This window comes from Ornithodoros turicata, chromosome 5, assembly GCF_037126465.1.
Source record: "Ornithodoros turicata isolate Travis chromosome 5, ASM3712646v1, whole genome shotgun sequence".
Classification (NCBI taxonomy): Eukaryota; Metazoa; Arthropoda; class Arachnida; order Ixodida; family Argasidae; genus Ornithodoros; species Ornithodoros turicata.
In genome coordinates, this window is record NC_088205.1 from 58248797 (window position 1) to 58273834 (window position 25038).

General features: G+C 43.0%; 1 protein-coding gene across 1 annotated transcript in view; it reads right to left on the reverse strand.

Annotated features, from left to right (window-relative positions):
* LOC135394506 (protein disulfide-isomerase A5-like) overlaps nucleotides 1-24694 on the reverse strand; it is a 35066-nt gene extending 10372 nt beyond the window's left edge. Inside the window, exons 1-15 of the mRNA XM_064625281.1 lie at nucleotides 24537-24694; nucleotides 21845-21980; nucleotides 17672-17762; nucleotides 17428-17493; nucleotides 17219-17264; nucleotides 16323-16415; nucleotides 15113-15173; nucleotides 11075-11142; nucleotides 10391-10482; nucleotides 9778-9846; nucleotides 7711-7850; nucleotides 6543-6610; nucleotides 5444-5538; nucleotides 3770-3835; nucleotides 1408-1547 (exon numbers count right to left, since the gene is read on the reverse strand). Of these exons, the coding sequence (XP_064481351.1) occupies nucleotides 1408-1547; nucleotides 3770-3835; nucleotides 5444-5538; nucleotides 6543-6610; nucleotides 7711-7850; nucleotides 9778-9846; nucleotides 10391-10482; nucleotides 11075-11142; nucleotides 15113-15173; nucleotides 16323-16415; nucleotides 17219-17264; nucleotides 17428-17493; nucleotides 17672-17762; nucleotides 21845-21980; nucleotides 24537-24590 (1285 nt within the window). The 5' untranslated portion in view covers nucleotides 24591-24694. The remainder of the gene's footprint in view (nucleotides 1-1407; nucleotides 1548-3769; nucleotides 3836-5443; nucleotides 5539-6542; nucleotides 6611-7710; nucleotides 7851-9777; nucleotides 9847-10390; nucleotides 10483-11074; nucleotides 11143-15112; nucleotides 15174-16322; nucleotides 16416-17218; nucleotides 17265-17427; nucleotides 17494-17671; nucleotides 17763-21844; nucleotides 21981-24536) is intronic.
* Nucleotides 24695-25038: the final 344 nt, after the last annotated feature.

The window sequence follows — 25038 nt, forward strand, 5'->3', positions numbered from 1 at the left end:
AACACACACAACACTGAGCGCTTACTATCAACAGTTTCCTAGCAAGCATACAATCTGGTTACTTTAATGGTACAGAAAAGAATTCCCTTTCCTTTATCTGATAAACGCACACTCTCCGACCGACAAGCACACACAGACAGGCACGAAAGGACGTCTTTGTGCAAAGAAAAAGGAAGTGCGTAGAAGTGTAATAAAAACCAAAGTAACCTTATTACTGAAACAGCTATAAATAGTTGCACTGCTGATGGCAACAAGTCATCATTGCAGTGAAAGAGAAAAAAAAGGAAATAACCACTACTACTGCTACTGCCCACTGAACAAGGAACATTAGTTTTTGTTTCCACAGCACCATACATATACAATTTAACAAGCAGATACGACATGATCAGTCTCATTTGTGAACATATACTCAAGTTTGCATTTGTTGCATCTTACAAGTACATGAAGCTCATGTGATGTCCTAGCAGGAGAAACCTACTCAGTAGGGTATGACAGTCACTTGACAGCAATGTGTTACAGTCGCCGACTGAATTTTCGGACCCCGATTTTTCGGACATGCTCGATTATTCGGACTCGTTCGCGGAACGGCCGCGGGTCCCATAGAGTTGGTGTATAAGAGCGTCCGAAATTTCAGACGTCGTGCAGCTCCGTCGCTCGATATTTCGGACTCTGTTTGCCCAACCAGCGAATTTCTCTCTTGGGGTGACGAATAAATATTGGTATCGTCCGAAATTTGTATCGAAAGAAATCAACCAACTAAAATATTGAGGCAAAATAATAGGCACTGATGATTGTTCATTTTCCATTCCTCTGAGTAGAAGAGGTCTGTCGTGGCGCCTTTGAGTCTTCAATTTGGCCAACGGCCCAGCACGTGCTCTCCACCCGCGAGTCGCGCGACAGCGCTGTAAAGCGAGCTTCACCTAAAGCACGCATGCGTTAGGTGAAGCGGACTTGATGACGGCGGTGCCTCTGACAGTGTACATTGACGAAATGTCGCTTCGGGAAATAGAAGCTGATGTCATCATGCAGAGCTGGAAGCGCGTTACGAAGGCATCGACAAATTTTTCCAGCTTACTAGGGCTTAGTAAAGTTTATTTTGAAGCGAAATTCGTTTTTTCGGACTGCTCGATTATTCGGACTTTTGCGCGAACCCCGTCGAGTCCGTAAAATCGGACAGCGACTGTAATATGTTTGATGACACAACCAAATGGCCCTGTCTCAATAACCTGCAGAACAGACTTTTTCTGTGGTCTTTCAACATGAGCAAGAGAAGGAAGTGTTACATGACATTCTACATTAAAAAAAACCCAAATGTAAAGAAAGTGATACCACTCTTGATTCCATTATTTAAATTTTCCACTGTACCACAGACAACACATTTAAATATTAGACATTTAAGGGACTCACATGGAGCATAAAACATGACGAGAACATGCTTCTTGCGTTTCAGGAAGGTTTTGAAATTATTTTCATCCAGATGCACCACATCGCTTGGCACTTGGCTCCAGGGAACTTCTGGCGGAGGGGGTGGTGGAGGTTCCTTTGGACTGAAATGTCATTTGAGGGTGGATTCAAATATCATTGGTGCAAGAGCTACTCGTTGCAAAGGCAAACCATCAATGCATGTCAATTCAGTCCAGTAGTCTTGGGTAGACTGAGCACTAGATTTTGATGCCTCTGCACTACAGTGTAAAACTGCATTGATGAATGCAGTGGTTTAATCAGTGCCATTGGGGATGGGGCAGCAAAATTACATCTTGGAATTGCCAACAAAAACTTTACTGCAAATTGCTCACTTCGATTTAAATTGCAAAACCAATGCTACTGACAGCAGTTATGAAAAATTGATCTGTACAGTTGCAAAAACGAGGTGATCATTTAAAATCTAAATTTACTGCCAGCCCCGCCTTGTTATCAATAACCTAACACCCAAACATACGCTTAATTCCAGTTCCTGAAGCAGGCTTTCTTCTTTTAGGCAGAACTAGTTCTAGAGGACTCAGTTACAGATTCAAGGATTCCATTAAAGGAACATCGGGGGCACCTCGAACATATATATTTTATATATCTGCTACAAAATATCTTCTGACTGAGCTGCAGGATATTCCACACGGTTAGAAGAGCACGAAAAGGCATAACTCCCATAGCAGACGACACCACTGGTTCTCTCGTCTGCTACAGAATATCTTCTGACTGAACTGCTGGATATTTTGCGCAGTTAGAATAGCGCGAAAAGGCATGGCTCACATAGCAGACGACACCACTGGTGCTGTAGTCTGCTACAGAATGTCTTCTCACTGAGCTGCAGGATATTCCACGCGGTTAGAAGAGCACGAAATGCATGACTCACATAGCAGACGACATCATTGGTCCTGTTGTCTGCTATGGAATATCTTGTGTCTAAGCTGCGGGATGTCTTTCCGTGCTCTTCAAACCGCAGAGAATATCTTGCGGCAGAATCACAAGATATTCCTTGGCAGACGACAGGAACACTGGTGTCGTCTGCTACGAGCATCATGCCTTTTCGCGTTCTGCTAACCGCGCAGAATATCCTGCAGTTCAGTCAGAAGATATTCTGAAGCAGACGACAGCACCAGTTGTGTCGTCTGTTATGTGAGTCATGCCTTTTCACGCTCTTCTAACTGCGAGGAATATCCAACAGTTCAGTCAGAAGATATTTTGTAGCAGACGACAGCACCAGTGCAGTCGTTTGCTGCTCGAACTCCCAATATCTCAACGTCGTGCGCATGTTCCACATAAGACATGGCACAACTTCAATTCCATCAGCAGTTTTTTTTTTTACTTCCACTAAAATACTCTACAAAAATGTCCCTCGTGTGGACACACGGTTATAGTGCTTAAAAACACCATAGATTAACTGTGATGGCGCCAGGATTTTTTATTTTTTTTAAATTGCGTGTTAGCGCCGCGAAGCAACTGTGGCTATGAGCGGCGTACAGATGTGGACAGACGGAAAGAGGACAGTAGGAAGGGGTGGGGGACAGGTGGATTAGTATGCGTCCTGGGCCGACTTCAGGGGGAACTGTGCCGACATTCGTCTGGAAAGTCTTCGGAAAACCTAGGGAAAACCTCAGAGAGCACCAGCCGGAGGTAGGATTCGAATCCAGCACCTCCCAGTCTTCTGCACGACCTTGGTTACCACCAACGAGCGGACGCCTTAGCCCACTCGGCCATGCCACTGGTGCACCGGGATTAAAATGAATGGCGCCCGGACTAAAATGAATGGCGCTTGGATTATTTCAGATGGTACCTAGACTAATTCAGATGGCACTTGGACTAAAATGGACGGGAAAACCTGTAGACACTGTCCCACCTGTGTTGGTCTTGCAGCATGGACAATTTCGTAAAGCAGGCTTCACCTCATGCACAGAAGCATCAGGTGAAGCCCACTTTTGGGTTGAGTCCTTTATATTCGTGGAATGGGCGAGTGTTCAAAAAATCCAATATTGGATATTCGATTCGCGAATTGAATAGTTTGAGCGTTATATTTGCACACCCCTACTTTATACTATGATGTGATATTCAAAATTTGATTCGATATTTGAGGGCAATCTTGCAGATACATATTTGTATTTGATTCATATTAAAAAATTTCAAATATTTCCACACCCCTGCCAAAGAGGCCATCTAGGTCAGGTCATGCAGCATTTGTAAAGTAGATATCTCTCTTGTTGCTGTGTTCCTTTCAGTAAGTCCGATCAAGATCATTTAGGAAAAGGTCTGGGTGTCTGCACACACAGTTACTTACTCCTTCATGAACTCCACTATTTTTGCTGCTGTCCGCTGGTTCGCATCAAATGCAAGCTGTCCATTCCTAGAACAAATACGTCGAACTCATATTGTCAATCATGATATTGAACTCAATATGCATTGCAGAGTGCATCAAATAGATTTGGATGCCATATAAGACAAATATGCAAATCACATATTCTTTGCATCACTCCTCTTCTGACTGCTGAAGCATGAATAAAGCTGAAGAACAGCAGAACCGTTCACCATGCTCAAATGACTACTTCAAGTGTCATGACTACAAAGCACAAGCACAGGACTTGAGGGCAGCACATCATTGGGGTTGGTGAGAACACATAATTCAAGACAGTTGAGCAACGATTGCAGCAGCAAGTTTGACAAATACAGGGCAATCCCATTAACTTCGAGACTAAGGGGACCGAAGATCTGTTCAAACTAAAGGGAGGTGTTCTGAATGAGGGTGTGATGCGTTGGCAGTGCATGCCAGTTGCATCAGAGACGAATCATGGCTCCCTAGGCCTTGCCATACATTCACGGTCATGTGATGCTGGAAATACAAGTGGCTCATTCATATTTCAAAAGGTTTCCTTACAAGCAAGCATCAAAACACCTTAGGGCTGAAAATGATCTGTTATATGCGTTTGCATTAATTTTTTCATCCACGACTCTATCAACATAATTGGCGACGTTGAACCCAACCCAACAATGAACTCAATTTGAGAAAATATCGTCCGTCATCCGTGCCCTGTTGTTGGCTATGTGGTCTGTAGGAAGGGTCTTGACCCAGAGAGATTTTGAATCCAACTCAATCGCAAACCCTGCGAATTTGTAAGGTTCGGCCGGTGTAGTTGGGCAATCTTGTTCCAACGCATTTTTATGCACGTTCCTGTATTTGAACTAGCAGGTGTTTCCCCGCTTCTGAATACACATGATGTTGACGGGACCCAAGCTCCAGTTCTAATTAACCGAGCTCGAATTAACGGGATTCCACTGTACCATCTTGGACAGACACAAGCTCCTGATAATGTTGGCACGCAACAATACATAAGTAGGGCCTGACTTTTTAGGGTTAAACCCGTATCCGCCCGATATTTACCCCCCGAACGAAATCTGTAAAATTCGGGTTTAACCCGAATCTACCCGAAAACATCCGGGTCGCGTGGCACACTCATAAGCGTGCATTAAAATAAAGTTTGATAACATTGCTAAACATTAGTTCCACGTTAAGACAAATTTTTATTAAACAATAAAAAATCACCCGAATTCCTGACGACAGAATATGCCGTAACGGGATTTAACCCGAATACACCCGAATTTTCCAATGAAAAATATCGCCCGATATTTACCCCCCGAATTTGGCCAAAAATAAAACCCGAAAAAGTCAGGCCCTATACATAAGCTTCTGCGCTCGAATCGTGTAAAATTCGCCACAGAGATAGGCTCTGCAATGCTGCAAGACACATGAGTTAGTCTGAGTGAACCTTTCTTCTCCAAATGGTTTGAGCTGAAGTTAAAGGTCATTTCTACATTCACACGTAAATGTTCTTTAATACGGGATCGTCCAAAGCAGGTCTACTGTAGTGAGGGTTTTTCTCCAGAATTGACAATTGCTAAAAAACCTGCATAGATGCAGCACACATGGATAACAATCAAGGCTTCATAGTGACCTTACTTGAAATACTTTACAGTAGGGTATCCAGTAATCTTGAACTTTTCAGCCACAGTTTTTTCAGTCGTAGCATCAACAGCTGCTAAGACACCAGGGATCTGCATCGAGGTAACTTTATTATTCTTCGATAATAACAGACAAAAGTGCATGCCAGCAAGAAGCCATTACATCTAATCTTTGTGCACAATATGTTACAGGGACCATCGTTCGGCACCACTTCCATTCCACAGTCCATTTGCCAAGTTTCACTTCCAAGAACAGCTCACATCTTAAATAAAGGAGTTTTAAAGATTCACACTCCCTCTACAGCTAAGGAAGCCCCAGCGATAGTAGCATCATGATGACATAAGTTAGGCACACGAATGGGAGCGCAGCACAGGCGATTGTCTCAGAGCTCGTCTGCTTCACGTTCACACCGCAATACACTCCGCAGATTTTTGCTTACTAGTGTGAGCCCTGATGCCACCATGTCACGCGGAGCATGTCGTTATGCTCCTGGCTGTATGGACACGTATGACACTGACCCAGAAACTACATTCCACAAGCCGATCACAGACTCTCTGCGACCTGCAGACGCAGTCTCACCCGCCTGACAGTCGGTCGCCAAAGGCACTTCGGCCACTCTCTGATTGGACTTGTCCGCACCAAAGGGCGCTTCCTGATTGGCCTTGTCCGAGTGATGTTTTCTCCGACTTCCAGAAAAGGAATTCCAGCATGCTCCCAACATCCGTATTCTGCTCTTGCCATGCATTACATCAAATTGCACGGAAACTACCGTATTTTCTCGAATCTAAGACGACTGTTTCAAAAAGAGATATTCCGGTTACATGTATTTCAGGCATCCACTATTCCGATCACACAATCAGTTCAACTGCGTCTTTTGTCCGGGCACCACCTTTAAATTTTTGCTGGGCATAAATTACAGCAATGCTGTTTGGGAGATCATTCCAGTGCTTTGGGATTCAGACACCCAAAAAAGTTAAAAGAAATAATCGTGATGGCTGCCTGGTAAATCAACTTTACTGCTATGATGAAATTGCAGGGAGATAAATGATTAACTAAACATCAATACCTAAGAATAGTACATTCTTATCACACTTACATTGTCAGCTTTCAGCTTAGCAGCTGCCTCTACATATTCGGGCTTCATCTTCTTGCAATGGCCACACCCTAAAAATAAAAAGCCGGATCTGTTATGTTAAGCTCAGCATCTTGTCAAATGTGCATTTCAAACTGCACTTCTTGTGTGGAACCTGGACATTACGTAGAAGTTTGTAGATTTTGCCATGTCTGTTACAGCTGACACTGCAATAAACGCAGTACAGATCAAAAGGCTATAACATGCATGCAAAATGAGCATACTAGGTGGAAGTCAAGCAGCCACAAGCCATAAGCTTCCCTCACTAAGCCATAAACGTCCCTGACATTCAGTACTAATTGCTTAGTGTTATGAAGAACGTTCAGAAACATTCATAATACAGTCAATACTAGTCACAGCCATACCCCACACTAAAATCCACTTTCATGGGAACTAAGCCTATTTTCATGCCACATATTCTCAACGGTATGCTATACAGAACGCTGTAATATCAACGTTAAGAGCTGTTATCGCCAAGGTTTTCAGGGATCCCAAGTTAACTTTGGCCCCCTAAGCAACAACACAGAATCAGGACAAGTGAAAAGTGTTGATGCTTGACATGGCTGGAAAAGCAACGTTTGCGGGTCTTCGAAATCAGAAAGAGACCTCAGGAAAGAGACAAAGCAACCGGGCCGTCGCTCACACAAGTAGTGCAAAGGCTCAGGAGGAGTGCCAAGAGATTCTCAAGTAAGGGTAGAGGCTAAAAGGGAATCCAGAATGCATTCTTTCTTTGTTTGTTTGTTTGTGTGTGTGTTTGTTTGCGTGTGTGTGTATTGCACTATGTTGCCAACAGTGAAAGTTTTCAAAGAATTATTAGGTGCAAAAAGGTACAGAATGCCTGCAAGCATACAAAATATTCACTGCAGTCGTTCGTACTCATTCTGTGCCCTGCGATGCCTTGCTGACAATAGCCCACACATTTTGATGTTGTGCCCTCGCAACCGGTCGCAACACAGAATGCTTGTCCATTAATTCATTGCAGTATCAGGAAGTGAGGTAAATATGAAATATCTGTCCATCCATATCCATCCATCCATCCATCCTAGCACCACACAGTCTACACTCAAATCTAAATTTCTCACATATAAATTTTGTTCTCTACAGCTCTCATGAAGGATGGTAAGCCACTTACAGGGTGCATAAAACATAACTAGCACAGAGGGCTCCTTCTCCAAGAATGAGGTGAAAGTGGAGTCTGTCAGGTGGACCACATCACTACTTGTGTCTGCCCATGCTTCATCTTCCTTCGGTTTGCCAGTCTGCCTCCCCGGGCTAGAACACATCAAGCGGTTGACAAAATGTCACGTATGACATATAGGAAAACAACAGAGTGTAGCATAAAGACCAAAAGGCTGCTTTAAATACCTTGGACATAGACACAGACATAGCTTTCCATAAGCTTGTAGAAGGCTGTATCATGCTCATAACACAATTATTCAATCATGATTTTGAGGCACTAAATCCAGGCTCAAATTTTAAACATTTTCTTTGCATGACATTATTCTGAAAATCACCAATATGATGAAGTGTCAATGACGGTTCACATTGAAGCAAATAACTGCCATTTATCATTTTCATCATCAACAGTTGTCATTTGCATCTCTCACAAAGGCTTAAAGCAGCACACTGCTCAACCTGCAATTGATGCGAGTATCGAACTATAGACAATTTCGCGTCCTCAGGGTGCGCCAGGGCGTGCGTCATCCAGACGTGCTTCCTGTAAGCCTGTATTTGTGTCAGTCGTTCGTAAAGACCCTTTCACCGGTTCCACACCACTAGGGTGCGTCAGCACACGTCAACCGGATTTTGCTCCCTGTACGTCTTCCGGTTTGCTCTGTTTATTTGCAAACACTGAAAGCACCAGTAGGGTATTTACGTAGCAAAGTGTATAAAACTCCTTTCGGTCAGCTTTGATCTGATTCGCCTACCACACTAACTCCACTGTAGCCATGCTGATTTATTGTCATCTCTTGTTTTGACCTGAGTAGTCTAATTCATTTACGACCTTTGGGGAAAGCTCCCTTGAACAAGCATAACGTGTGCTCACGACTAGAAGGTCTGTGCGCTCAGTGGTGCAGCCAGAAAAATATTTCGGGAGGGGTTCTATGGGGACTTGCCGTGGGGGAGGAGGATTTCCCCTTTGTTTCCCTCTCCCTGTGTGCCACTGTGTGCACTGCTACTAATGTGAAAAATATGAAATGAAAGAAAAACAGGAACAAATGTTAGAGCTGGAACCAGAGAATGAGGAAAAGGAAAAAAAAAAAATGAGGAATGTGCCGCTGAAACCTGATCATTTGTCATTCCCAAGTTTTTAACATTGTGGTAAGCCAACTTGACTATTCAATGTGCATTATTTGCATGCATTTTGCATCTCATTGGAATATAGTTTTCACAGTGGTAGGTTTGTAGCAATTGCTCTATAAAGCAACGAGAAATACAGTTGAACCTCGATATAGCGAGCATCAATTTAACGAAATCCTGTATTTAACATAAAATATTTGTTGCATGTACACTTCTCCATAGAGGCCAATGCATTTCTGTGCTTGATTTAACAAAGTGTCCTCATTAGAGTTGTTCTATTTAACGAAGCCTGCATGCGCCGGTCCCCAACTGAGAAAGAGAGGTGAGGGAGGATGCCACATGTTGGCCCCACCCCATGTGAGGAAAAGAGGGGTAACATCGATGTCACAGTGCGTTGTTATTGGTTACTGATGTTGTCACGTGGGATGACCTAATTCGCAGATCGTGCCGATCGGGCATTCACTTCATCACTTTTGCTATGGGAGCCACGTGGTCGCTCCCGTGTCACTTTCGTGTTTCATCTGTTTCCTGTGGTTCTTTGCGATTAGCGTAATCCAAAAACTACCGCATTTCTCAGTGGACGAGACACTTGCGATAATCAATGCCATGTTCGACAGCAAAAGAAAAACGATGTTGCTATCCATGAGATACGAATGTTCCGTGATTGCAGCAGAAAAGACTGTTCAGGCTAATGTTTTTTTCGTACACCCCTGAATGGTACTATAAGTATGACGATGACGTTTGCATTCTACAAAACTTGCATGATATTAAAGAATGAGAGCATCGTTTGTATTTTGAAGCCAGTCAAATGACACAACGCCATGCGCGGTGTGTAAAGTGTGGTCATTTTCAATTTCGTTATATAGAGGTTCAACTGTTGTAGGTGCCTTGAACTTACTTTTTCATGAATTCTATAAGAGAATCTTTGGTGTTTGCTCCATCATACTTGTGCTTGAGATTCCCATTCCTGCATTCACAAGGATGAAAAAAGCAGTTAAAGTACGCATATATGCACTCCAGAAATTGCAATTACTCTACTGCAGATGATGCCTATTTATCCCATGCCTATCCGAAGCCTACGTTTGATGTGCAAGAGCTATTACTTTTCTGAGCATACATGATATTTACGGTTCCAAATTTTCTATATGAGTAGGAATGATAAAAGTATGACAAATTTTCGCAGAAGTAAGCTTTACTAAAGTTAGTAACTGAAGCTTAAGTTTAACCAAAAAAGTTCAGCATCTTAGGCCAGTTTCAAGTGCAAATATTGACAGGGCATTTCCCAGAGCTGCCAACTCTGCTGTCATGAACAGTGTGCCAGTGCATACAAAAAGGGCAAGATGAGGACCACACAACCTTGTGTTAAAAGCACCTGTAAACATCCATTTGAATATACTATAAAAAGAGGAACTGCTCCAGATAAAAACATGAAGGACACAGAACCTTCATCACCCATCCATATTAGGTACAGGCACACTGCAGTTTCAACCAGCAAGTAAAAATGTACCCACTCAAAGTACAACAAAGTTGGGAAGCCAGTTATGTTGAAGTGTCTCCGGACGACAGCATTCTCAGGTTTATTTACGTCCATCGCAGCCAGCACCTGTGTCAGAAAAATTGTTTCATGAACGACCTCGTTTTGCACTACATGCATTACATACAGTCGCCGTAAACGTTAACCGTAACGTGCGAGCGTGAGTCCTGTGCAGATGCCAGTGCTGCAGAGCGTTGACTATAGATTTTGAAATTAGGCCACAAAGCCACCATATGAGGACTAGGTTGTCGGAAATTCCCCATCCGAACTTGCACAACTTGAACTACGACTGGACCTGTCCGGCTAATAACCTATGTAGTTACACCTGATGAAGTTCAGATTCTGCACTTATCAATAAGACTAGATTAGATGATCCTAACCATTTGAGCTGTACTCTACCAAGCTACACAAAATGCTAATAAATTGCATAACGATAGATTGTTAAGCACTCACAGAAATAACGGAAGGCACCAATAAGGGCAGAGCTATCTTTTTCATTCATAAACGAATCCTCCTACTGAAGTGTAGATTAGCTAGAGGGGAAAAAGGACTGCACAAGGACAGCAACTTTATGGTGCACATGTACACCTTCCAGAAAGAGAGCACCGAATTAATGCTAATCATATTTGACTTATATCGTATCTTGGTGCAACTGACTTACAAATTGTCCCTTCAACTCTGTTGCTGCTGCACTGTAGTCTGGCTTCATTCGTTTGCAGAAACCGCACCCTTAAAAAACGAAAAAGAAGCAAAATTACGATGCAGGAAGCAAAAATTTGACATGAACACACACAGGGTGGTTCACATTGGGAAACACAAAAGCGTGTGAGCTGTCAAATTCCCATGACATTATCATTGTGTTGCACTATGTGCTATGAGCAATCAAGTGAAAAACAGAAAAACAATACACGCTTCAATTTCAATGACAGGCTTTGGCTTCAACTTTTATATGAGCTATATTAAAGGAGGAGTGACACTACAAATAAGGCATTTCAAGGCTTGTAGACCCAAAAAATCGGCATCACAAATATCGAAACTAGGGGTGTGCGAATCCAAATATTTGAAGTCAAATTGAATATCAGATCCAATGGAGGAAAAAATGTCGAATACCGAATCGAATATTGAATAGTCATGCAAAGTTTACAATACATGCTTACTGCACCAAAAGTTTGAAATTTCTAGCCACGAGACACACGTAATTCTTCTGTGGGAAGTCACTACTCTTTAATATTACATGATAGTGTATCCCGCTTTTCAGGTGAGTACATACTGGGGTAATGATCTTAACTTGAAAATCTGGTGTCAGGCAGCGGCTTGTTACACAGTTGAGGCTGCAATTGTTTCTGAACATCCATAGGTCACTTGTGAAACAAACAAGTGGGCATCCTGCCTCAGCTTTGTCATGAATGTCTTTTAGCTTCTTTGCTGGAGTGTGTATGTCTCGCCTAGGGAAGTTGCTTTGCTTTGAACGTAAGGAGCATCTTTAAGACACCGTTTCTGTTCCTGGGCTGTAGGCATTATTTAAAAGTCTTAACTTTTTAAAGAAATCTCCCACTGGCACCGCTAAAATGCACACTGGAGGGACGCCGCCCCTTCTTCAGGCGAAGTATGCTCAATAAACTTGGGCTAATGTTATCTTAAGCTGAACTACAATGTGTCTGTGTTGGTCATGCAGCACTGGCAATTTTGTAAAGCAGGCTTCACCTCACACAGGGAAGCATTAGGTGAAGCCCACTTTCGGGAGGTGTCGTTCACATTCGGCGAACAGTCGAATATTCGGAAAACCGAATATTGAGTATTCGATTCGATTCGATTCGAATACTTCGAGTGATTGATATTTGATTCGAATTCGAGGACTCAAATATTCGCACACCCCTAATCGAAACTGTTTCGGCTGTGAAAATTCGGCTGTGGCATCACGACAGTCATCCCTGCCAGTGAGGCAGACACTCATAACGCTTGCAATGACCAATGCAAATGGCAGAAGCTCTCCCAGGCTCAAGAGCTCGACAAGCGTGTTGAAGGGTCTGTACATCACAGACTATGACACGACATGAAAGATTATCTTTTTTCCTCGAAGCTATGGCACAGAATGAGCCACATAGGTAGAGATGAGTGCGGGTATAAAAATTTGTACCCGCATCCGCATCGCATCCGCAGCAATGTCATTGGTGCAACCCGCATCCGCACCCGCACATCCCGACGGGTACCCGCATACCCGCAGGTGCACCCGCAGCTCAATGTGCATACATGTTTCAGTTACGCCACATGATCGTCATAGCACGAAATGATTTATTGATGATGGGTACACTGTCCGTTAGCCAGCCACTTTTCTAACAGTCAGACACTGGATGGATGGATGGATTGATTGTTGGTGCACCCCTGGTGGGCCTCTTTGAAACGAGGGTCCAGCAAAAAACAGCGAACTGTGCGGACATGCTAAAAAATTTCTTCGCCAGGCTTTGTTCCGGTTTAAAGTTATTCCTCTTTACCGACGGGGTGTGCGGTGTGCAGTATGCCCCGATTTTCCTTTTGAGCTGATGATGATGATGATGATCTAGTGGCTGTACTCTTTGTAGCAGGCAGACAACGCTAAATAGCGCGTCCTAGCCTAAAATCCGAAAGAAAAAAACCCAACTAACCAGTTGACATGGTTGCCAGCTTACTAACGCGAAGCGAGTCGTCGTGTCGAAAGATAGCCAAGTTTAGCCCTATGTGGCAAACACAGCCAAAGAGTGACAATAACAACTTTATTTTGAGATGATGAATGGGGAGTTTCAGCGCCAGGGGCGATAACCCACCCCATTTTTATTGCCCACACTAACAACCTTTCCGGTCTCATAATCAGCTGGACTCTCACCCTCCCTCTCTCAAAGGACTGGAAGGAAGGACTGGATATGGAACGTCTTGGAAAATATTTTGCGCACAATGTTCGCGATAAATCGGGTCGTACACCAAAAGCAGACAGGCTGGTTTTGTGCCCGAGGGTATTGCGGGTATACCCGTGTAATCCGCGGAGGCAGTGCGGGTCTACCAGCGCCTTACCCGCAACCTGCTATGACACGTAAATGTGTACCCGCGAAGAGCAAACTTGCGTGGATACCCGCGGGTATACCCGCACCGCACTCATCTTTACACATAGGTATGTTAAAGTGTACCAGCCCCTGAGCCCCCTTAACTTCAATGGTACCCAGGCCAGTGGCGTCGCTAGGGTACGGCGTCACCCGGTGCGGGAGCTCTTTGCGTCACCCCCCCCCACACACACACCCCACCCCGTGCCCCATTAACGTACCTTTCCGTACCAGGCGATTCATGATAAACGTATTACACCACACTCAGAAAAAAAAAAGTGCCTCACACAAGGCACCTCATGGTGTTTTTGGAGTCATTGTGCCACAGAGAACGGGAGGAAGCGGCAATATTGGTGCGGCGCGTCACCTCTTCCGTCGCTGCACCCGGTGTGGACCGCACCCACCGCACCCCACTAGTGACGCCACTGACCCGGGCACTGTAATGGTCCATAAAGTGTTTGTGCTGTTCCCAAATAGTGATTAGTCACACTTATTTCTCCCTCAATGAAACTTAGTTGGTTGAGACATCCAGAGTGGATGACATGTAGTGCACAGAGTGCACCATGCAGACATCGTGTTCCAGGTTAGCTACGTTTCTTAAAAATGTGCAACTTTTCAAGTACGGTGACCAGAATACAAGTTCGTTCTTAACATATAACACATTATTGGGCTCATACTACCACTATCCAATGCTTGTGCAGCTGATTATGCATCACGGGAGTGTTACAGAGTAGGACATGGATATTCTCAGTACCGCCCCAAAAAGTTATCAAAAGGAACAGGGTGATCTCACAACCCCTCATAATTTAGTTTCGATGGAGTCCAAAAGGAGCATGCGACCTGACTGCCTCCACCACAGCATGCACATGCTGGCTTCCATAAGGTTTTCATATATTTGTAAACCACACCGTACCTATCTCAAATATACGGATTATTAAAATAATCAGGAAGGGGTATTATAAAAGCAAAGCACACCATGACGTAGAATCTTGTTTCGTTGGAGATGGTGCAGTTTCACAGAAAAATGGTGCAGACCTTTTCACTTAGAAATGGCAGCTAGTGTTACTCAATGACCAATGTGCACAAACATTAGTATGTGAACAGTGTGAATAGAAGAAACACAACCTAGCAATAAATTCTCCTTACATTGCTCCACAGAATCAATGAATCTGAAATGGATGAAAACAATACTCTTATGGAGTGTACTGCTCCTCCACGGTGTAAAAGCGACGTAAATTGGCAATCCCTCATGAAGGCATATTGGATGCACTTGTTTTCTTCAAAGTCGTACGAATGTTGCTCTGAAGACTCAAAATAACCAAGTTACTGGCACTAAGTGATTGGGTATTCCATGTAGGAGAAGTACACAGGAAATACAGCGGATCAAATAGAAATTTTTGTTATCTACTCATGAATTATCCAAATTATATTCAGCTCAAATCAGACGTAGCACTTCGCTACTAGTATTTCACGCAAACAGATTGGAAAAATTGCATAATTTTTCACGCCAATAAATGCGTTCATCTATCGTTACACTTTCACCCAGTTAACACTGTAGCGTTCGTAATGTAGAGTAGATTTCTTGCACAAGATCAAATCACTTTGTGCACTCATCTATTGAAACTTACATGGAGCGTAGAACATCACCATGACCGGATTCTTTTCTCTCTGCAGAAGTTTTCCAAGACCCTGGGTATCACAGCACAAAACATTTAGTGCACACGTCCAATTAACCACTTCCGCCATGCCCCCTTAGTTCATTAGGTGCATGTGTTTTGTTACAGATTCAAGTATAGGCACAGAATAATACACGCAAGCCATTTAAATTTTGAATGCACTGAAAGTGTTTAGCAGTGATGTCACGAACCTGTCGAGGTTAAAATTCCCAAAAGCAAATTAAGCTCCTATTCCAAAAAATTAAAAAAGCTTGCCAAGATTACACTTCTTTGCACACGTGAGTGTACTTCTTCCCTTGGAGCGGAAGGAAGTGTTTGATGGCCCGAAAAGCTGCCGCATACTGGTGTTGTTTGGACTATGACACATCATATCTAGGACCTGACTTTTTAGGGCTATACCCGATTATGCCCGATATTTATCTCACGATTCAAATAAGAAAAATAAAAAAAAGAGAGCAGGGTTTAACCCGATATTTCCCCAAAAACTGCTGGACCATGGGAATCCGAACGCATCACAAATAGCGCAGAACTTTGGAAACCATGTTTTAAATGCATGAATATGCACATACATCAGATCTCTCATGCACATACAAACTGTCAAAACAGTGACCCTGCTGTCTCTTAGATGCATATGGACTAAATATTGATGCTTTGTGTCTACTGGTATGTCGTGTATTATGCCAAGTACACCAAAGATTTACGCCTGATCCAATCCGATTCAATCAGAACTCGGGTGAATCAGGTTAAGTTCAACCCGAGTACACCCGAATTATTGAAGCGAGATAGAACCGGATATTTACCCCCCGATTTTTCTGGAAAATATAACCAGAAAAAGTCAGGCCCTAATTATATCTTGCTATGTGCTACATGCGCTACAGCCAGACTGATTGCGAACCCTCATATGCGTTAGTCAGAGTAGAAATTTGGACGTTTGTCCAATCTTGCAAACTACATGTAGCGTGTTTGACTGAAAACGTGAGGTTTGCAAAAAATTTGTATCATCACTAGTTATAAGATGACATTTTTATAGATCATTATTATACTTTAACGACATTCAATCAGTCGGGGGGTTTTCAGAGGCAGTGCACCTGACCTGTGGGTTTCCACCTTTAATGTGATGTATCCAGGATCATCAATCCCATGAAAAATAAAATGGACTCACTTCTGCATCGGGTACGTGGTATACGTCTACTCCTTGCTCATCTTCTTCCCAGGGAATGTCGCCAGTTGGATCTCTCAGGAAATTCACCATGGACTGTTAAAAACACGAAGGTTTAAAGAAACGGAACAAATATTGATACACATGCAACCAATTTCTCGTGCCAATGGCCACACATCTGCACAACATACAATTTAAAAAGCTAGATGTGCATAAGCACCCCTTCATTTTGGTTCTCCAAACACACAAAAACGGGACCGACACGCAGGGTTTCAGGAGGGTTAGAAGCTTTGTTTAGTGAACAAATCTGGCACTAGAAGTACACTGCCAATAGAGCCAGAGGAAGTCACTAGATTGTGTATGCAGTGGACGGATGTTTGTTTCAATATTTTGTTGTTTAGGAGCTAAACACACAGCATGACACTAAATCATAATTAAAAAATGTCACTCGGAAAACAGGATTTTTGCACTAAACTGTACTTTGCTCATTTCTTTTGAGAAAGAAGAAGAAGAAGTCATAGAATAGAATGCAATGAAAGGAAATATTTCATGTTTACATGATCAAAGACAGGGCATGTCATTCCAAGCTAGAAAACTAAGATATTACATGTTAATCACTACAAAATGCATATGTATGCCCCAAGTTATGAGTGTCCCCTTCAGAGATGGCAATGCATGCATAATACGTTATCTTTTCATCTATAGCAAAACATTCTTTGAATTTATATAACCCAGTGTTCACTGAGACTCTCAATCATCGTGATGCACAAGGTTCACGTAACACCAAGCAGTATCACACTGGGTCTAGAGCTGCACCTAGCTAAATGTTTGCACGATGTCTGGTGCATTACACTGAACATCCCGTGTGTGGGAAAAGAAAATGGAGTATAGAAGCTTACCTGAAGCGCGACCTTTCTGTCATAATCCTTGTGAAATTCGCCGTCCCTGTAGTGCCAAGACAATATACAGCAAGCTCGTGACAAAGCAAGGCTCATCAACACCAATAACGGGATGCAATTCAATTGAGGGCCAAAGCAGAGCATCAGTAAAGTTGCAATAGAAAATTGTTCCAGTTTCTCCAACACCAGCAATGCACAAATGTACTCACTTGTAGTGTTTGAACACAGTGGGATCAGGGACTGCCTTCAGCTTTTTGCAAAGCTTCTTGCCGTCACTATGAAAATGTTTATACAAGATAACATGTCAGCTAGCAGGCACCAGAATAATGCTTCTTAAAATTGCTTCAGCTACGTGCACACTGTAAAGTTTTTGTTTCAACAAACATCCTGAAGATTTGTTGTAGTTTCCTGCATTTCTAGTTTAGGAAACATGTTGGAATGAAGCATACCTACCCACCACAGTCAATGTATCCAAGTGTTGCCTGCCCTTTCATTTCCAAGGCAACATCAGCACATATGCGCAGGAGCTCCGACCCATCTCTTGCTGCAAATACAACACAATACATGAGCTTGTTGCTATCACGCTTGAGGTCGTTACATCAGTGAAAACCTGGTTCACCAAACAGTCTTGCACAAATGCAGCTAATACATGCTACTCAACAAACAAAACAGTCTTCAGAACTAGCTAGTTAAATGTGACCTTACACTGTTGGGGACGAGCAGAACACGAAGGAGGTAGCTATTGGAATACATTCATTTTCCTGCGGTCTCGTGCATCTTCGGTGCACGTGAACCCAAAGAGAGTAATTCTGAAGTTTAGTTTATTGCTGCACCGTGTTATGATTTACTGTATAGCATGCTGGACAGACTAATGCTACTGAGGTTCAAAGGAGTAAAGAAAGGGCATTTCAGGTTGTTAAAGCCAAATTTAATTTGTTATGCAGCGTGTCAGAATCACTCGCAAAAAACATTTTTAGCAAAGCAACCTGGGCCATTCCAGCCAAAACCAGCCAAGGTGTAGCTCGACCCGCTTCAATTTTGCTGAAAAAAATTGTGTGCATTCCTTTAGGGGTGTGTATGTAGGATATAAACTTTTTTTCTCAAGATTTAGTTTCCTTGCGCATTGGGGGCACCTCGATCTTGGCCCAAACATGAAAAGTGTTGTCCGTTCCACGCGTCCTTCTGACACATACAGATGACATTTCTGCGCTTTCTTTGATTGGTGTTAGAGGAGAAGGGTCGATCTACCTTACCGAAGTCCATATAGAACGAGAACGAATCTGGTGACATGGTGAGAGTTTAAGAACGCGCGTTTTGGGCCAAGTTTATGATTAATTTTCACCAAGTTTGCATTCTCGCAGGATCCCGAAATTATTTATGCTCATAAACTACTGTATGGAGATTAGCTTCACGTAAAAATATGACGCTGATCTATATTCATTGTTTAACTAAGCGACCGTGAATATCCACAATTCGCAAAAAATTACACTTTTCAGGTAGTATTTTCAAATACCTGAGGTCGTCTAGGAAGTGAAACAAATTGTGCCATTTGCAGAACAAATCGTCTCCTGTAACATATTCAAAATCTACAGGTATATTTTTTCTTAAACGAGAAAAAATATTTTTTTCCCTACCCATACTCCGCTGCAGCTCATTCGTTAGTTGAGGTCGTCTAGGAAATAAAAAGTGACAACTTTGTGACCCTGTTTTGTGAAAAGAGAACCTCTCCTTTACAAATTTTGAAAACTTAGATGCATTTGTTCTTACGCGAGAAAATAAGATTCGTCAGCGCACTTGCATCCCGTCTGTAAGGTACCATTATCACCCTTCGGACGAATTTCGCCTTCTGCTGTTCTGCCAAGTTCTACCAACTTAACACTCACAGTCGCTGCTTCGTAACAGATTCGTCGTCATTTATGATTGTTTTCACATACCTGAAGTCGTCTGGGAAGTGAAACAATCACACCATTTCAAGAACAGACCATCTCCTATAACATATTAAAAATATGCTGGCGTATTTATTCTTAAATGGGAAAAAGCTTCGTCAACGCATTTGCATCTCTCTGAAGTACCATTATCATCATTTTTCTTCCACTGTTTGCTGTGGATCTTACTGCGCGAGCTGAGCATAGCTATTTACTGACAGGACGTCAGAACGCGACGTTCAGTCTTTGGAAACCATTTGTTATGGTCTTGCGTGCACTTCTTTCACAACAGAAAGTAAAAAAAGGAAGAAAAAAATAGCTGTTCATGCACTGTCTTTGTTTCACTGGAGGTAGACGTTTTTGCTGCATATGCATGAACAAAAGATATAGTAATAGTACCTCCTGGTGCCCTGGATGCAGTATGCCTCATTGTGCTCCACGTTCAGCAATTTCATCTCTAACCGTACGGCCTTGGCGTTGAGTCACAACGCATGCTCCCTCCTTAAGCTTTTTTTCACCCAGAGGAACAGCTGTGCAGGTGTACAAGAACAGCAACAATTGTAATTTCTTTTTTTCTATTGCGACGCGCCATCAGGGAAGTAGTACATTTCTCGGACATTGTTCAATAAACAAGTGGCGAATGGTGTGTACCGTAACATTGTCATGAATCGTGAGTCAGACAACCAGGAACGACGATGAAACTGCTACGAAGAGGCGGCTGTGAGTACTCGCGGTAGAACTAACAGCAGAAGGCGAATTTCCTTCGAAGGGTGATAATGGTACCTTACAGATGGGATATGAATGCGCTGCAGAATTTTTTTTCTCTCGCTTATGAAAAAATACACATGTAGACCTTCAAAACGTTATGAGAGAGGGTGTTTTCCAGAAAGGCACATTTATTTGACTTCCTAAAATACCTCAACTAACGAATGAGCTGCAGCGGAGTATGGTGAGGAAAAAAATCTTTTTTCTCGTTTAAGGAAAAATACACCTATTGATTTTCAATATGTTACAGGAGACGACTTGTTCTACAAATGGCATGATTTGTTTCACTTCCTAGACGACCTCACGTATGTGAACATATTATCTGAAAAGTGTCATTTTTTACGAAAGCTCGATATTCTCGATTGCTTAGTTAAGCGATGAACACAGGCAAGCTTCAAATTTTTATGTGAAGCAAATCTCCATACAGTAGTTTATGAGCATAAATAATCTCTGGCTCCTCAGAAAATGGTAACTTGCCAAAAATTTATCGTAAAGTTGGCCCAAAATGCGCTCCGTTCTTGAGCTCTTACGACGTCACAGGATTTATTCTCGTTCCATATGCTCTTTGGGAAGCTAGATGGACCCTTCCCCTCTAGCACCAGACAAAGAAAGCGCAGAAATGTCATCTGTATGTGTCAGAAGGACGTGCGGAACGGACAACACTTTTTCATGTTTGGACCAAGTTCGAGGCGCCCCCAATGGTCAAGAAAGCAAAATCTTGCGAAAAGAGGTTTATATCCTACATACACATCCATAAGGGAATGCATACAATTTTTTTCAGCGAAATCTAAGAGGGTCGAGCTACACCTCTGGCTGGTTTCGGCTGGAATGGCCAACCTGCTATCACAGCACAACTTTATTTACAGCAGCACTACAGATAGGAAGCATGGCCATGGCACCTCCAGGGAATAATTTTGGGAACAGGGCACTTTTGCTGCTATGACTGAAAGTGTTCGCTCATTCATCCTCGAAAAATTCATCACACTATTTGTGTGCGTTTCTCAGTTGCACTGACCCATGGTGGATGACCTTTGTGTCTCCATTCCACTGATTGATGTTGACGTCCTTTACACTGCAGCGCATAAACTCGCGACCTGTGGCATGAGCCACACAAAGACAGGGAAGTGTGCTTAAAGGAGCAATGAGGTGACATTTAACATGGCTCAAAGCCCTGTTGCATTCCTCAAACTTTCCATCAGGAGCCACCATGCAAAATATTTCTGTTGTGCAGTGCACTGTCACTGCACAATCAAAGTTACAAGGGCACTCTGTGAAGGCAGCCCCAGACAGAGGACCCCATATCCTTGTGTGATATTGGCAGCCTTTGCTTCTGTGTTTCTCTCTTCTTTGCTCACACGATGCTGCTTCAGTTGTGCCCTCAGTCTCTTACATGCTCTTTTAAAGAGGGGAGGGTTTTTGAAAGGTGTGCAGCAGAGGCCTCACAACATGTGGTCGGTCACCTGCCATTGTTGTTCTTTTGCAGGAGCTCATTTTACTTGTTGCAGAACACACCATAACCATAACAAATAAAAAATATCGGGGAGGGGGTCACCACCTCGCTGCTCTTTTAACACGCGAGTAGCAAACGCCTGCTTGTGCACGTGATTTGTGCTTGTGCACGTGGTTTGTATTTCTTATGTTAAAATGTTATGGATGTCATTCATCATCTCGTAATAAAGTTGTTGTTTGTTATGGAGTAATTGAACATTCCATCACAATCAAAAACATTTCTTGGGGCCTGCATTGCTCCTTCAAAGTTATGTTAAAAGAATGCAGTACAGTAGAACCTGTGTATAGTGAACCTGCACACTATGGAGATTTGGGTATAGTGAATAAGTGGTCTCATTTGAAATCCCCAACTACGAACTACTGATATAGTGAAGTCTCTTAGCAGTTCGACCAACTTCACTATAAAGAGGTTACCAAATGAGCTTACCTGTCTTGGTGAACAAAACAAGCACATTCTTCTTTGTACGCAAAAGCTTTTTGAAGTCCTTAATATCTGTTATATCTTCCATAAGTTCCCGTCCAGTTGTCTTTTTGGCCTCGGCATAAATGCAGCATGCGATGGCCTAAAAATAAATAAAAAAGCATTTTACATTCAATGTAATTATTTTTGTAACATGAGTGAGAGGGACATGCTAGGAAGTTAAGGGCAGGACCAAAAAGTAGACTCTCTCATTCTTCTTTTACACAGGGCATTGAGCATGGAAAACCAGATAAATATTTGTTCAACGGAGTAATCTCATGTGCATTAACAAATGTATCGCAGTTCCGTAATTCAAGATATATATATATATATATATATATATATATATATATATATAAAGAGGGGGGAAAAGCCATTAAAAAAAAAAAAAGGTAAATGATGCTAGACGTGTTTGAAATTCAAACTTACAGTTAAGATGGCTTCTATGGCTGCACGTAGAGAAACAGATACTCATTGAACGATGCGACAGCACCAGAGGACACGTGTTTCGCCGTGTTTGCGGCTCGTCGGCCCTGGGTAGCTGCGCATCGTTCGGGATTGGCAAACCAGGGGTCACTCAGCGAGCGAAGTGACCCCTGGTTTGCCAATCCCGAACGATGCGCAGCTACCCAGGGCCGACGAGCCGCAAACACGGCGAAACACATGTCCTCTGGTGCTGTCGCATCGTTCAATGAGTATCTATATATATATATATATATATATATATATTTACTTGGAGCGAGACGTTGAATAAATATATTTAACAACGGTGCAAAAATTAATCAAAGGCACACACACAAATATATCACATCAATGTCTGTGGTGGTACACGCCCTTGGCAATCTTTATTTTTCAGTCAAATAATTCCCTAACATTTTTAATAAGAGTGCTAAAAGTCCACAAGGGCGCACACACTAAAACCACACAGACACTTGCAAATGTGCAAATACCAGCAGGCCCAACATAATACATTTAGCTACATAAACTGAATAAGAGACATGGCTGACCTCAGAAATAAAGATGGTTTTAGGTGTGCCTTCAGATGCCCCCCACCCAGCCCCAACTCCCACATGGAACACGTTTGTAAAAATATGTAACCACTACCATCGTAGTAATCTGAATACATCAATATGATGTTAAAAACGTGCACCGGCTACACCACAATAAAAGCAACAAAGGGTAAAATCATAAACATTTCAAAGCAAGAGATATCCATTCCTGGCCCTTGGACTGTCTTCACCTAAACGTTATGCAGACCATGACAAAATTTTGTGTGCGTGAAACAAGCAGCAGACTTGTGCCACCGGCAAGGTATTTATACGCCACTTTGTTGGTCGTTCTATACTGTTCAATCGCATTTATCAACTCCTGTTCAGAACAGAAATTGATAGAAAACAGGAAGTGCCCCATTTCCTATCATGACTGGCTGCAAAATATTCCTCTAGACTACAGGGTCTTTGCAACTCTTGTTCGTAATGGTTGAAAAGTGGGAATACATTTAGCATAAAATGAATGCAAGAGTCATTAGAAATGTTACTGATCTTATTCACCAGCCCCTGATGCATCCTGGGAGCTCCTGCAACCAACAAGCGTGACATGCGAACGGGCTTCTACAGAATTTCTTAGATAATCTGCAATTGATACCGAATGGCAAAGCATCTGATGAGAAAGCCTGTGTTGACCCACAATGTTTTCAACATAGAATGCATTCTCAGGGAAGCATGAACTCTGAATTTTTCTGGCATAGGCTTTCCAAGAATTCTACAATTTCTGCATGAAAAATCTTCATATACTGAGCAGAGCTCGAACTAGGGTATTTGGGTTCCTATATATAGGAACTATAGGAGCTATAAAGCCACATCGAGTCGCATCCGATGAATTAATGCAATTCATCAGGTGGACTCAGCCCCCCCCCCCCCCCCCCCCTCTCTCTCTCAAAATTGCTTGGTCCCTGGCCAAATCCAGCCCACCAACGCTCTGCCCTCAAAGCTCGTTTGGCCTTTTTTGACACCATAGGACTTCGATTCTTATTGTGAATGGGGCTCATTATTTCATTCCTCACATCACCACCAGCAGTGGGGTAGAGTATCGCCCCTGGCGATGAAACTCCCCATTCATCACCTTACAGTAAAGTTGTTGCCAGTTTTGTTCGATGAGATATTGCGACAGCATTGTCAATACAAAACAGCGAGCAATGTTATTCGCCACACATGCACACGTCATGAATGCCATACTGTTGGGCTCTTGTCGACCGCAGATTGTGACCACCGGCGTACAAACGGTTCAGCGATAAACAAGTGTTCTAATGTCCAATAACCTTGTTTTCAGCCACAACCGGCTTCATTGCACCACCGTGACATGTACACGCTGCATACCGTCGGTTTCTGCTTGTCACAGCCGGCAGTGTTGAAGTAGGAGCAATGAGAGCGTGTAACAGTACCATGCATTACGCAGCAATCCAAGGACACATTTACATTTCCGAGTAGTAGTTATATGGCAAATGACACAATCCAAACGAGATGTCATTGACCGACGAGACAGACACCGGCTCGCCACATTGTTTGATGAAGTAGACTGCTGCAAAACGTCGATGATAAAGTGACACCAAAGGCATCACGTACCACGACAAAATGTTAAATGAGCCGTGAAGAATACTTACAGCAAGGAGAAAGATTATACTGCCACGCACTCCCAGCCCCAAGTATCGCGCCATACCGCACCTCTCCGATGTACCGATGGAGAAGACGGCCTACGGCTACGATTACCACGGTCGTTGCAAGCGCGAAATGCGAATACGATTGCGTGAACGAACCTGCGAAGCGACAAGGAGCACCCTAGTGGCCTCAACCAATACTGTCGAGTGTCGATTTCAAAATAAACGAAATGTTATGGTATGGTAACTTTTAGATTGAAAGGGAATGACATGTAAAAGACGTGTCAGCATGAACCAGCCTTCCAATGATGGAAAGTCATCTGGCGGACGTAGGGTGTGTGTGACGCCCCATGCATACCCATACAGGGGCGGATTCCAGACCTGTTTTTTTTTTTTCGTGGGGAGGGCAATTATTTTATCGAAAGGCGCATAAATGCGGGGAGAGGAAGAAACCTTTTTCTTTGGGGGGGGGGGGGGGGGGGGGAATTCCCCCTGCACCTGTATCACC